General features: G+C 48.5%; 1 protein-coding gene across 2 annotated transcripts; it reads right to left on the bottom strand.

Moving 5' to 3' along the window:
* Positions 1-549: 549 nt before the first annotated feature.
* On the bottom strand, positions 550-12,129 carry LOC135399699 (scoloptoxin SSD14-like). 2 transcript variants are annotated; one of them, XM_064631431.1, is made up of 11 exons: positions 11,966-12,129; positions 11,702-11,899; positions 9,585-9,707; positions 8,001-8,098; positions 6,885-7,077; positions 6,041-6,204; positions 5,717-5,982; positions 4,554-4,744; positions 3,890-4,133; positions 960-1,073; positions 550-904 (listed from the first exon to the last, which is right to left on the bottom strand). In XM_064631431.1, exons 1-11 carry the CDS (start codon positions 12,025-12,027, stop codon positions 755-757), a joined length of 1,803 nt encoding a protein of 600 aa, XP_064487501.1. In that variant the 5' UTR covers positions 12,028-12,129; the 3' UTR covers positions 550-754. The 2 variants fall into 2 exon arrangements, with proteins under 2 accessions (XP_064487501.1, XP_064487502.1); XM_064631432.1 differs by lacking the exons at positions 550-904; positions 960-1,073 and adding an exon at positions 2,792-3,181.
* Positions 12,130-13,510: the final 1,381 nt, after the last annotated feature.

Here is a 13,510-nt window from a genome sequence, read left to right as displayed (position 1 = left end):
TACAGCCATGGAGGTATATTTCCACGTCAGAACTGCAAGCTGGCCAGAAATTTTGTCGTGTTTGGTTGTTTTCCCCAGTCACAGAGTTTAATTATGGGTATTTTCCGGGGTTCCAGTATTCAGTTCTGTTGGGATAGGCAACAATGCCAGGCGGAAGGGGAGGGTCATATTGCGGGAAGCGGCGTTGGGCTCGCCTGACGCTTCGTGACGTAGCTTCAGGGCTGGCGATAGGAAGTCGCATCTCGATGCCAGGGAAACGGGAAAGCCCTCGTGATGCCATTGTTTTGACAGACAGACGTCACGCATGCGTCCTCCTCCTCGGAAAGCCAACTTGGATCTCGTTGCTTTCAGATGCCTAAAATAAATCACACCGCTATAGTTTCTAAACTACGGGATCTCATCTGCTTATTGTATTCTTCTTGGAAATAAATAAAGAAACAAAAAAGCTGTAGTTTTAATGCCCACATACAAACGGATAAATGCAGAGAATCATCTTAAACACCGCCCTTCATTTTGAATTTGTAAGACGGTCAGGAATCGGGCTAACATAACCGAAGAAGCGCTTCTTTAGTGTCTTAAGTGCTTCTTTAGTTATGTTACACATTCAATTCGAACTTTCTGCTGTGCTCTGTTGTGCTTAGCTTGTCTGTCGTGTCTCCAGAGCCTCACAACTTGCATCGAAATGTACAGATTACTCGCCAAGTCCAATATCAGCGCGCAACAATTTGATTTGAAGTACAGTTTTAATGCAAGATTAGTATCCATCAACTATACCCCCCTTGCGAAAGTCGGCTGCTGCGTATATAATGCGATTTTTTGCTCGAGAGACCGCGTTCACGGAAGCGGGCCGATGGTCGATTGCCTTCAAGACGTGGCCTTTTTTCTTCAGATCCTCTAGAATGTCCTGGAAATAAGGGAACTCTTAAATGGGTAAAAACAATTCCACAGGGGAAGTTTACCTCGGGAAAGTGCTTCTCGTATACAATGTAGTTTGGCAGCAGCTGATGATGCAACCGGGGGGCTTCGATTGCTTCCCCTAGAGACATATCCCTCCAGAGTATGTTATGTATAACCTGAAATCATCCGCGCACTTGAACAGCAATTCCAAATAAATCGGCTCGTCATGCTTCGTGTCTGAAAGAGCCGGCTATATGATTTTCAGAACGAAACAGCGTCAGCATCACGTTATGGAAATGACCACTACCCAGTGGGGCGGGGTAAGGGGGTTTTGTAGCAGGTGGACATAGCAGAACAAGGCAGTGTGATTTCGAGCAGAGTCAGGCCGGGTGGTACGGTCGAATATACATTGAAGCATAGTGCTTAGGAAGTACATTGGCGGAGGAAATAGCTGAAATATCTGGTAGTTTGTTTTAATGATCTTAAAGACTGACAATTTCGAGCACTGCGCTTCCTCGCAATTTTCAGGCCTAGTATCTTCGTAAACATGCAGTAATAATGTCGCAGTAAACATGCAGTTCGTAATGTTAAAGTTTGCCCAACTGGTTTCTATAGCCCTTTCCAGTTGAGCCTGGGACCGGCTAGAAACCAGTTGGACAAACTGTTACCAGTTGAGTCTGGGGCCGGGCAGAAACCAGTTCACCCAGTCCCGGTTGTTACCGAACAGGGATCAGTGCGATCATTGGTACCTATTGGCCCAACTGGTTTCTAACCAGTCCCAGTCTCAACTGGGACCGGTTGCAAACCTGATTGTTGAGCTGGGACCGGTTGAGGTGGCTTCACTTTGTTCCCTGTTCAATAACACAGTTCAACTGCTACTAGTTCAAAAATTTCGCCTTGGGTACATCGTTAGCTCTCGATTGTCAGCTAGCTGTCGGCGTGTACCGATCGCTGTTTAATGGTCTGCAGTCCTATACTCTTAAAATAGGAAATGAGTAAGTCACGTGAAGCCTATTCCTTCCAGTACCGGATTTAAGGTGAGAAGCAGACCGGGTGTATGTCCTGTAGCCCCACCACTGCAAATGTTTTCTGTTTCTTCTGTACTGACCTGATGGTTGTTACAGGGATATGCTGCATACACTACCTGAATAATTCGGAACGAAGAACAACCCAGTTCATAGTTTAGCGGCTCAATTTGAACATTGAGATCTACATACCTCAATGGAATTACACAAGGTGCATCGTAGACCATATTAAATAAGTGTCGCTCGGTTCCATAAATCTCTCCAGAAACCAATTTATCACGGAAAGTTTCGGCAGCGGGGTCAATGCCAATATCTCAAAACTGCTTGGTCCCAGGCCAAATCCAATCCACCAACGTTGTGCCTTCAAAGCTCTTTTGGCATTTTTGGACACCATAGCACTTCGAACCTTATTGTGAAGGGGACTGATTATTTCATTCCCCGCATCACCATCAGCAATGGGGTATTTTATCGCCCCTGGCGATGAAACCCCCATTCATAATCCTAAATATAGTTATCTCCATGCGCCCATTGTTGGAGAATGTGCAATGCAATGCGCTATTGCAGAACATGCAATGCAATTTCACCGCAGCATTTTCTCCATACGACAGGAGAGCACCGGTAGGAAGACCGCTCTGTATACCACACCACCGACAAACCACACAGCAGCAATGACAGCGGTGGGCAAAGTTATCCATTTAGAAGCCCGGTGGTGGAGGTGGGGGAGGGGGGGGGGACTTTTGGGAACACGTTATTCGTACGATAAAGGAGGCGCTTAGGCGTTCTCTAGGGCGTTCCAGTCTGACTATGAAGAACTATTCACCGTAGTATAGTAGAAGTGGAAGCAGCCGTTAACAGTCGGCCCCTTACACCCCTCACGGACGACATCGAAAACAAGGAGGTTTTGACTCCTTCACACTAACTGTTGTGAAGATGCGCCGTCAGTCTACCACCCAGAATAGAGGTACCCGCAGCGAACTCTTCTCTCGTCCACCTGCGACACTCCTTTAAAGCGATTCTGGGTACGCTGGAAGAGGGAGTATCTCCCCTTGCTCCGATCAGGTCATTACGCCGCACCAGCCCCATGATCCACCCTGCAGGTCGGAGATGTCGTGGTAGTAGGGGACGACAATTTACCTCCCCTCACATGGAAAACAGGCCGTGTCGTCGAGTCTATCCCTGGGAATGACGGTATTGCGCGATGCTTCTGGGTCCTCCTTCCGAGTGGACAGCGGATCCGACGCCGGATACAGCGACTGTACCTTTTGGAGGCAGACGTAACCAGCGTCACCGGGGAGGATGTTGAAGATCGGCTCATTGGAGGAGGAAGATGGGGGGGGGGACGAAACGAGCTCGCGCTGAGCAATAAACATACATTATGTGTCTGCTTCTCAACCTGAACGGAGGCTAGTTTCAGTTCTTACTCAACATAATGAGTCAGCCCGATAGCGGCTGGGCCCGCGTAGGTCAAGAGAACCGTCGGTTCGGTGACCAACCGCCATAGTAACGAGGGTAATGTACGCGTGTTCGCCCCTAGTTGTGCGGAAAATACCGGTCACTGTCGTATAAACGAAATGTCATATTAACGAACAAGTCTCACATGCGGATGTCATCGGTAGGAAACTGTTCCCGAGAAAAATTGTCATAAGGCGGGGATGTCGTATTAACGAGGTTCGACTGTACTTATTTTGCTTTTTATGTATTTTTTTCTCGTATTTGAAACGTATTGTGTTAAATGATGATTGCAGTAAATGCATCGCTTTATTACGTTTTTTTTTCGTTATCCAAGCACCAAAAGTAAATATATTCCCATTCCTACTCCGTGTGATAGCGACCGTCCCTGTGTGTTTATGAGATTACATTCCCGAACAGAGAGCCCCCCCCCCCCCCCCCCCCCCAAAAAAAAAAAGCGAAGGAAGTGGTGCGCTCTACAGCACCATTCCGTTAGGAAATACATTTTTGCAACTTACAAATGAAGATGAGCTTGCTATTCTGGATCCTCCAGATGCTCCAAGCACAAGGGCCACGTCTCCCCTCTTATCTACGAGTATACAGGGGGCCATGGTTGTCACTGGTCTCTTCCCAGGGACGATGTAGTTGTTCTCGTTCGGAGTATAGCCCACAACGGGTGGCTGTGGTCTCGGCAGTGTGAACTCGGACATGTGGTTGTTAAGAATGACCCCTACGGATGTTGCCATGCACCGTGCTCCAAAACTGAAATAAAACCACATCTGAGCGTGTCACGTACTACGTTACAAGGACTACAAAATAGAAAGAGGAGCTTACAAAGTGACATTTTACGATATCTTTTTCTTGTCGCTTCTGTGCGTACGTTATGTCCATACACTCAGCACGTGGATCATTTTTCTCGTTTCGCGATTACAGCCTGTATCAGACGTGTCCTGTTGTGGTGTTTGTATGACATACGCAAAATTCAGCACACGCAAGTAGAAACTCATGTTTTTTAAGATCAATCGAATCACGAGCTGTCAAACTTATCCGAACCTCACTTGGGTTGCAGCGAGACGTGCGCTACTGAGGGTAATCATACAACAAGGTGATAGTCAGCAACTTTGCGCTTGTCGAATTCGGTGCTACACAGAGCAAAAAACGGAATTGGTGACGTGTACTCACTGTTCACCCAAGGAGCTAGTGAGCGATATGGCATCGCCGTTGGGACTGAGAAAAGAGAAGTGCGACGAACCGTACTGAATCCTTCCCAACTTTTGCAGACCATAATGTTTGGGATCGTCGTACGTCCTGTTGTCATCGATAAGATTAAGCGTTCTTTTGACATTTTCCGGCGAGATCATGTTGTTGACAAGCTGCAAATGCAGCGGAAATTCATGAAGGCCGAGCGGAGCACTTTCAGAGAAACTAGAGTCACTAAATAAGCTTCGCTTCAGTGCATCGACTCTGAGGTTCAAGGGAGAGCAGGAGCGCCATCTCGTTTCCGCGGTACGCCTGCACAGTGATTTCCCCAGAAATTCACTACTGGGGGGTGCCGAGCTTTCAAGGGGGGGGGGGTATGCTTGGTGAAGGTTCCGCTTAAGGAATTTTTCTTAGGTACTGAAAGAATCGTGGCACAATGGTGACATCTCTGCACAGCTTTCCAGTTTTATTTGTACATGTTATTACGTTAGAACACAGTACATCAGAATACAGATTCATTATGAAGGGCATTTCAACATTAAGGTGCATAATCACACGACCGACAAAGAAAAATGACTAGCACCTTGTCTCACGAAGCTCAATGAATACCTAGCACACAGACTGGACAAATCATGGTACGATCATCTGCATGAATGTGGTCCCACAGCCCAAGTTTGACGGTACCGGATGTAATTCGCTGCGCCGGACTCTCTACCAAAACGTGTTGGTGGCCGAGCTGGGTGGGGTTACCTGAGAAATTTTAGGGGGGGGGGGTGTTGCAAAAATGCAGGGGGCTGTAGGGAAATCTCTGCGGCTGCACATTCTTCAGTCGAGGCTAAAAGACGGCTAACATGCTTCTCCCTGTGGGATAGAGAAGTGTGCATGATTCTTGTCCGATAATCCTTGTATTGTCCACCAAAGTGTCCCGAAGATGTCGAGGTGAGCTCAAGGCCGTCAACCTTGATGAGCTGCTTGCAAGAGAACGGAACATTTCACCCGCGCACAACAGATGGCATCGTGCGCTCTTAAGCGCGCGTTCGTGAGGCTAACTTGGTGTGGAAACAAGATGGCGCATGCTCTCCCTTGGAACTCAGTGTCGATACTCTGAAGCGAAGCTTATTTAGTGACTTTAGAAACTACCTTACCCGAGTTATGTCCGCGAAGTCCTCGTCGGCCATCTCGTTTATCTTGGCGTAGGCGTACTTGAATATTTCGACCATACGGTGGTAGAGGAGGCTGCTCGAGTCAGCCGATTTCATGTGGCCCATCATGGCGGCGATGTAAAGTAGTATTGGCCCACTGCTAGGGGACGGGGAACTGTAGAGCTTTGAACCGTCCTGAAGCTCCACGGTTGCTGGCTGCCTCCATCTGGACTCATAACGCCGCAAGTCTTCCTTACTTATGATGCCACCTGTTTCACGCAAACTACAGTTAACAATGTTGTCCTCGAGTGCCACTTACCTGTATACCCATTAGTTTGATGTCCCTGACGAAGCTGTCTGATAGGTCGCTGTCGTAGAATGCCTCAGAAGTAGAGTTTCCGATCGCTTGCAAGGTTTCTGCAAGGAGTGGTTGCTTGATGATTTCTCCTTCCTTGTATTGAGTATTCGACACGTTGTTCCAGAAGACATTCCTGCGTGTGATGCATGTATTGTACTTAGACTTTTAGACTAAGATTTTTATTGCCTGGATGTTGTATAGCTAAAATAGTTGGAAAATTGCGCTCATGAGGGCAAGCCCTGTCGTACAGCCCTCGTTATGATTACTTGAAAGATGGAGAACTTGCTACTGCAAGTTAACGAAGTCCTAACCTAACCTAACCCAACCTAACCTAACCCCTTTTTGTGAGACTTTGCACGTTAATTGTCACAGGAAGGCGCGCAACTCTGTCTCTCCGCACAAACAGAGAAGACAGAAGAATACGGATTTTGTGACACACATGCAGTTACGTTAATTGCCACAAAAGGCCGTCCGCACTGTTCCCAAATCCCATGCTATAACTTCCTCATTCGCCGCAAAGGCTGGTGCAGAGCGTGGTACATGCCGAATATCAGTTCCAAGATTCGATTGTCAATCGCATACCGAGTACAAAAATGCACCTTAAAAATGGGATGCGGCATGCTGTACTAGAATGTGCATGTATTTAGTCGAGACCAGATTGATACTAAGCTCCAAGAAATATGAAATTGTAATCGTTTGTAGTACCCCAGCCTTTTTCTCTTCCGTATGGAGCTCGGAACGTTACTTGTAGTGTATGAGCACGAGGAAGTCATGTGCGCCTATAGCGTTCGTGAAGCAAGTGAGTCTTCTTACTTGATGTGCACGTTCGTTTCAAACATGGCTCGTGCTGATGCCAGCGCACCACTTAGGTCGGGTCCAACAGGGAAGCCGTAACGAGCAAGATTGATGGCAGGAGTGAAGAGCTCCCCCCACGGTAGCCTACCGAAGCGCTGATGCAGCTTGCCAAGTCCATCAATGAGGCCAGGAACTGCCACAGCGCGTCCACCTGAAGAGCACACCGTGTATTCAGACGAACGACATTCCCGAGAATACTCCAGCGGAAGACGCGAAAAACGTCATAGCTCTCTGCTGCCATGTGAGTGCGAGCGCTCAATCTCGTGTCCTGCGTACATTGCTAACCGTGGAGAATATCTTTCGATACAGCCACAAGATAGTCCTAGGGTTCTTCGTTTCCGGGTTTTCAAGAATTCGGGTAAAATTCGAAATTCTCGCGATCCTTCTACCTGTCGTTCTCTGTAAACCGTCGGAAAAGCGAATCATTTTTCTACCTTCCTTTTACCTCCTTTCAGTAAATCGACGCTTGGTTTGTGTCCTATCTGTTCCACGTATGCGCCGCTTTCTTCTTTCATGGAGCACAGTTGGCCTTTGTCGCATTAGGAATCCAGGTTTCATGAAAATATGTGGAAACTTGTGGATTTCCTTTGTCGCATGACTTTCATGGTGCGTCATGTGTCGCATGCTACTAGCCGGTTATACGACAGTGTCACGTTGTTGAGAGATACTGCACGGGCGATAAGACATACACAAAACTTCGAGCGGGGCAGGGGTCGGGTGAAGCATCTGTTCTTTCTCTCTCTCTCTTTTTTTTTTTTGTGGCCCAAGGTTTAGGTCACATATGCCATTGGTGGCATGAGTTGGGCATCGTACATTGCCTGTCCTATAGATCGGGCTCGAGCCTATGCTCCGCCACTGTTGTACCCTAGCTGCACTGATCTGTTAAAAACAGGAGGTGTGCGCATTTTTGTGACAATTATGGGCATAATTGTAACAAAAAGGCGTACGCCTCTTATTTTTTGTACAAATCAGAAGTGATAATGGTAGGATTCTGTATAATGCTTGGCTTGTTTGACTTTCTGGATGTTGAATGATAATAGCCGCGGTGTTTTAGCTCTGGAACACATATCTTACCTACTGAGGCTTCATCTGTATTCTGTATGAACATGTCTCTATTGGAGGCTAGTGGTGCCACTTCCCTTGCATCCAGCGTGTACGTCGTGTTCTTGGTCCTGCATCAGAGAAACATGATATGAATACAATCAACAACACGTGTACAAGAGATAAGGCCTCTCCAATATCTAGTCGCGATAGGTCAGCCTATTCGGACAGCAGGGGAACGGGGGTGCGAGGGGGGCAGCCGCCCCGGGCGCCCTCGCCAGAGGGCGCTGAACGGCAGGCCCTGGCAGTTTGGTTGAACAGTATAAGGTGGGAATGAAGAGAATTTGAATTCACGATCTCGGCAGTGCAAATAAGCGTTTTCTTTTCTTTGTTTACAGGGTTTCTGTCTGAACCCTGCAACCTGACAACGGGAGATGGAGGGGGGGGGGGACTTAGAGTCGCCCTGCCCTGGGCGCAAACTCTCCTCGCGACGGGTCTGTCGGACAGTTTCTCTGCAATGAAGCGCGTGTCGTCTGGACATCGCTTTCGTGTGATTGACCGGCGCCCTTCACAGTGAGATGACGTTACGCGGAGCTGCTCTGGAATGCTGTCTGGATGGTGTCGATACAAAATGCAGTGAGGAGTAGGGGAGACCGGGGAGAATTGCCCCACGCGTCAGTTGTCACACTCATCGCTGCTCAAAGAAAACGAAGCAGAGCACCTGAGCCATTTTCCCGCTCTTTGTTAGCGGCGCGAGCAACCGCTAGGGACGAAAGGACGCTAAGGAAAGGACGAAAAACTGCACGCAACGCAAGACCTTGTTACAGTGACAAATAAGGAAAATTTTCCGTTCTTGCAATTTTCAAATTTTGCGAGACACACACTAGAGCTGTAAATAATGCTCGTGTTCCTAATGTTTATTCAGCTTTCAGAAAAATAGGATTTTCGGCGGAATACGTTTCACAGTTAAATTCACCGCTGAGGTAAAGTATAGCTGTGGGTGTCCTAGGCGGGGTGTCTGGTGGGGTAAGTTGTCACGTGCTTCAACTGGTAGAGTGACTGACAGCGCAAACTATATAACAGTAACTTTCAGTAACATTTTGTTACATCTTAGTCGTGTAATAGTTTAGCGCCGCTTTATGCATTTACAATGCTGGTCTACTGCCAGTAATGGCCAGCTTGCAGTGCACCCAAGATTCCTGTACAGCTAGGACAGATGTGTACATTGTGAAATTTTAAGGCTTAAGATAATTGGCTCTTTTCTGCCCGTTTAGTTTGTTCTCCACATGCAGTTCCAACGGGTATTCCATTCGGTACACCTCCACAATAGAGATTACGAGAAAATGTAGCTGAGGCGACCAGCCCCAGCCCATGTGACAACCTGCCCTGCTACTGGGGCGTATTGTTACACTTCAGCGCGAATGCTTTTTTATAAACTGTTGTTGAAGCCAGCTTTACTTTAATATGTGCGTTGTGTAGCGAAAACGTAGTACTAAAACACAGCGTTGGCCTCATCAGCAAGACGGACGCATTTTCGTCACCGCAAAATCAGAAGTATTGGCTGACAACTCTCCCGGGTCTCCCCTGCTTGATTGCAGGAGGTATTCCAGTACTTACTTGTCGTAGATGAGGGCAACAAACCCTCCGCCAATCCCGACGGAGTGTGGTAGCACTACGCAGGCACAAAGTAGTGTGGCGATAGCAGCGTCGGTCACGGATCCGTTGCGTTCAATGATGAATCTGGCGGATGGATACAAACACACGTGTTGCTCAGTTTTGCGTTTAATTTGTGTACAAAAGCATGCAACTCGTATCACTTGGGTTTCTATCGCTGCTTTTACGCTTTTCTTTCTTTATTTTATTTTGCGCGCGCCAGGGCACATTGGTATAATATTGGTTTAAGGAATGAAATATCCACTGAAGAATTTAGATGGTCATGCAATAAGACGTGTGAACGCAATATTAACTCCGAAGAAATATTAAATATTAACTCAGAAGAAAAACAGACACGATTGCTTTCGAGGCAAAAGGGCAAGGGTGACCTGGCTGCATAGCGAGGGGAACCGAAACCTTCCCCCGTCTCTGGTTCTATTCTAGGAATCCACACACCCTACATCTCTCCACCTCGTTCAGCCGTCATTAAAATAAGCATATGCATGTATGCCTGTATGTTGGTACTGTAGAGGAGGTGTTGTTCCTCTACATGAGTCCCGACCGGCGATGATGGTATGCCACGGAGAGGCGATGACGGTGGAACTGAAGCCGGTGCTCCAGGCGCGTGGCCATCTTCGTTGTTGTCCACGGCCCGCTACAGTGCTCCCCCGTCAGACGCGGAGCAGCGACAAAGTAGTACGATGACCTACGTCAACACCGGAGGAAGAGAGTAGGAGCGACCGTGGATGACGTGCACTATGCGATGTGTTCGTGGCACGGCACAACACCCGTTGGCAGAAATTGTCGATGAGCAGGGGTGATATCGTTGGGCGTCAGAGTCGAGCGTGAGAGTCGTGGCCTGGGGTGCCGCAACCGGCACGAGAGCGAGAGCTCGTAGGGTCGATCCCAGGAATATCGAGGCTGCGTTAGCCGTATCGGCTGCCGAGACGCCGGCTGAAAAGGTGCCGTGGCGTCGGCTGCCGCGACTGCCGAAACCGGCAGGCGAGCACGTTGCTCTGGTGTCGCGGCCGGCAGGGGATGAGCGTCGAGATGCATGAAATGAAGCGGTAGGTCGTGAGTGTGCCGGAGGCCGTGGATAGCGGTCCCTAGAAGCCCTGAATCGATGGTCGGTGGGCGGATGCGATGATCAGTGAGCGGTCGGGTCGTTGCGTGGTCGGTGGGTCGAGCGGTGCGGGTCGGTGGATCGTTGCGGGTCGGTCGGTCGGGTCGGCAGCGAATCGGAAGCGTGGAGGGAACCGGGACGGGAGCGGTCGGCGTGTTGATCGAGGCGCGAGCAGCGGTCGTGATGTCGTCGTGATGAGTCGAGTAATGGCGGGGGCTTCCAGGGAGAGCGTGCCGTGGTAATGCTAGTCGATGGTCTTGTCAGAAATTTGGGATGGTCAAGGCCCTAATTGCACCGAACGTGGTGTTCATAGTTCGGGTCACCAAATGTAGAGGAGGTGTTGTTCCTCTACATGAGTCCTGACCGGTGATGATGGTATGCCACGGAGAGGCGATGACGGTGGACTATCTCCATGGCCGCCCCGGTGGAACTGAAGCCGGTGCTCCAGGCGCGTGGCCATCTTCGTTGTTGTCCACGGCCCGCTACAGTACGTTACACTGTTGTGACAAAAATACTATAGGATCAACATAGACACCTTTGTTGCTGATGGGAAATGTGAGACAAAACGTTTGTTTGTTCGTTCTAACCCCATTCGTCCTGAGGGAGTGCTGCAGTATATTGCAACATGGAAACTGAGCGCAGAGTCAGTCCCTATCGTATTGCGCGGGGTCTGAGTTGGAGAGTATCTAATAATCTGAAAATTTTAGAAACCACCGAAACCACGCGTATGCGTAGCTCAGAAAATGACACGACCTTCGCCTCCGACAGCTTATTGCTGCCGGAGACCGCTTTATCTGGCCAGCAGCTCAGTGCATACCACAATTCACACGATCACTCGAAAGTATGCGAACCTTCCGATCTGGAATGAGTGTTGTTCTCCCCGTACTCCGGCTTGTTCAGATTTCTGTTGTATTTGCCCGTGTTTTCAAAATTCCTGAACTCTCTCCATTTAAAGTACCTTGTGACCGGTGCACACTGAATAGCATCTGTAGACGCAGCGTAGAAATGGAAGTCACCGAAGCTAGCACGGGACTCGGTTCGAGATTCCTTCTCGGTGTCCCTCAGAAAAATCGCGTAGATCACGAGGCCCGCACCCACAGCAAGGACAGCCAGAAGGAGAGCTAACATGACGAGGCATTCCCACGGGGTGTCATGCCTGTAACAGCAAAGTTCCCCCTTCAACACACAAAACGCTGCTGCAGGAACAGGTGGATGTACTTACAGAAGCGAGTGACCAACTGCGTTGGGACTAGCCGGTTGTCTTCTTAGGGTTGGATCAGACATAAGACCGTAGGATATGTCTCTGAGAATGCCGAGACTCGACAAACGCAGAACGAGAATGCTGAATGAAGAAGATTCCCAGGATGACGAGACAGCTTGTTGTCATTGCACGTGAAGCACGTCATGTGAGCGTCAGTGTCTTGGCGTTGGCCATGCATGGTGTAACTTCAGTCTACACATTTCAAAGGTTGTTGGGCTGGACTCCAAAGAAGGGTGTAATGAATGAAGGGTGCCGTGAAGAAGGTGCTGTCCCCTCTGCCCGTTTCATCTTGCTGTTAGAGCTTGTAAACGCGCTTTATTGTCCTCACGTGCCAATCAAAGTAGCAAGAAAATGAGCAAACAGTGAACTGTTCGTTAGATAAATACGGAGACAGCCGCGGTCCTCAAGGAAGGCAAGCCCAAACAACTCGATTTTACAGCGATAGCTATATGAGAGGACTTGTTTGAACAAGGACGGCGTGGTTCCTGACGTCTTAATCGGCGTGCGGTTGGTCGGCGCAGCAGCACTCGGGGAGCACATAAAAAAAAAAAAAAAAGAAAGGCCCAAAGAAAGCGACAGCCGTGTGGGGTGCAGTGCAAGCGTCGCTGTATCACACGCTATGGTGCAGACACGAGGTGTGGCGTCTGCAGATATAGGGACAGCAGGGCTCTGCGCGCCGCTGACGAACTCGCGTATTGGCTGCACAACGACAACAGAACCATACAGTGAGGGAACTCAAAGTGAGTGCTATGAAACAAAGCCGAGAAGACGCGAAAGTTGCCTACGTGTGCGTGCCGAACAGAACCATGAACCACATCTATCACTCATTGAGCCTGGACAATAAATGCAGCTATCACTGTCACCATTTCTTCTTCTTTTTTCTTTTTGTTGTTTAGTCACTAATCTACTAAGCCAATAATCACCCCCAGCGAAGGGATGGCGCCAAAATAAAGCATTGAAGAATAAAACATTGAAAAACAGACCATATAAAAATCAAATTTTTAAGAATAAACTATGTCAGTGTCCACGTTGGCAAAATGAACTCGTAGAAATACACTTCACGAAATCAGCTCTTCTAAAATAACTGTATCAAAATAAATCATCTCTCATTGGTGGACGAAGCTCCCTATACGTCACACACTACATCAACTTCAGTGCGAAGTATTAGTGCAATCCACATCTTTCCGCGTGGGGACGCGTCCTCTATCGTATTGCGCGGGGTCTGAGTTGGAGAGTATCTAATAATCTGAAAATTTCGCGGTTTCACTGACTGTATGCTTCTTTCTGTTTCATACACGATCGTGGTTTGAGTTCAGCGTCCCAGTTTCCTGCATTTCTTGAAGGTCTCGAGCACATTATTCTTCATTGCCCACACTAACAACCTTCCGGAACCGGGTCAACCAGTCGGGCAGGTTGGTTGGACGATATACAGCGGGAATGAAGAGAGTTTGAATTTACAATTTCGGCAGTGAGAGACAAAAAAAAAAGGTTGTGCTATTTTATGTT

This window comes from Ornithodoros turicata, chromosome 7 (assembly GCF_037126465.1).
Source record: "Ornithodoros turicata isolate Travis chromosome 7, ASM3712646v1, whole genome shotgun sequence".
Taxonomy (NCBI): domain Eukaryota; kingdom Metazoa; phylum Arthropoda; class Arachnida; order Ixodida; family Argasidae; genus Ornithodoros; species Ornithodoros turicata.
Note: the sequence above shows the minus strand (reverse complement) of the source record. Positions and strands in the feature narration are given on the sequence as shown.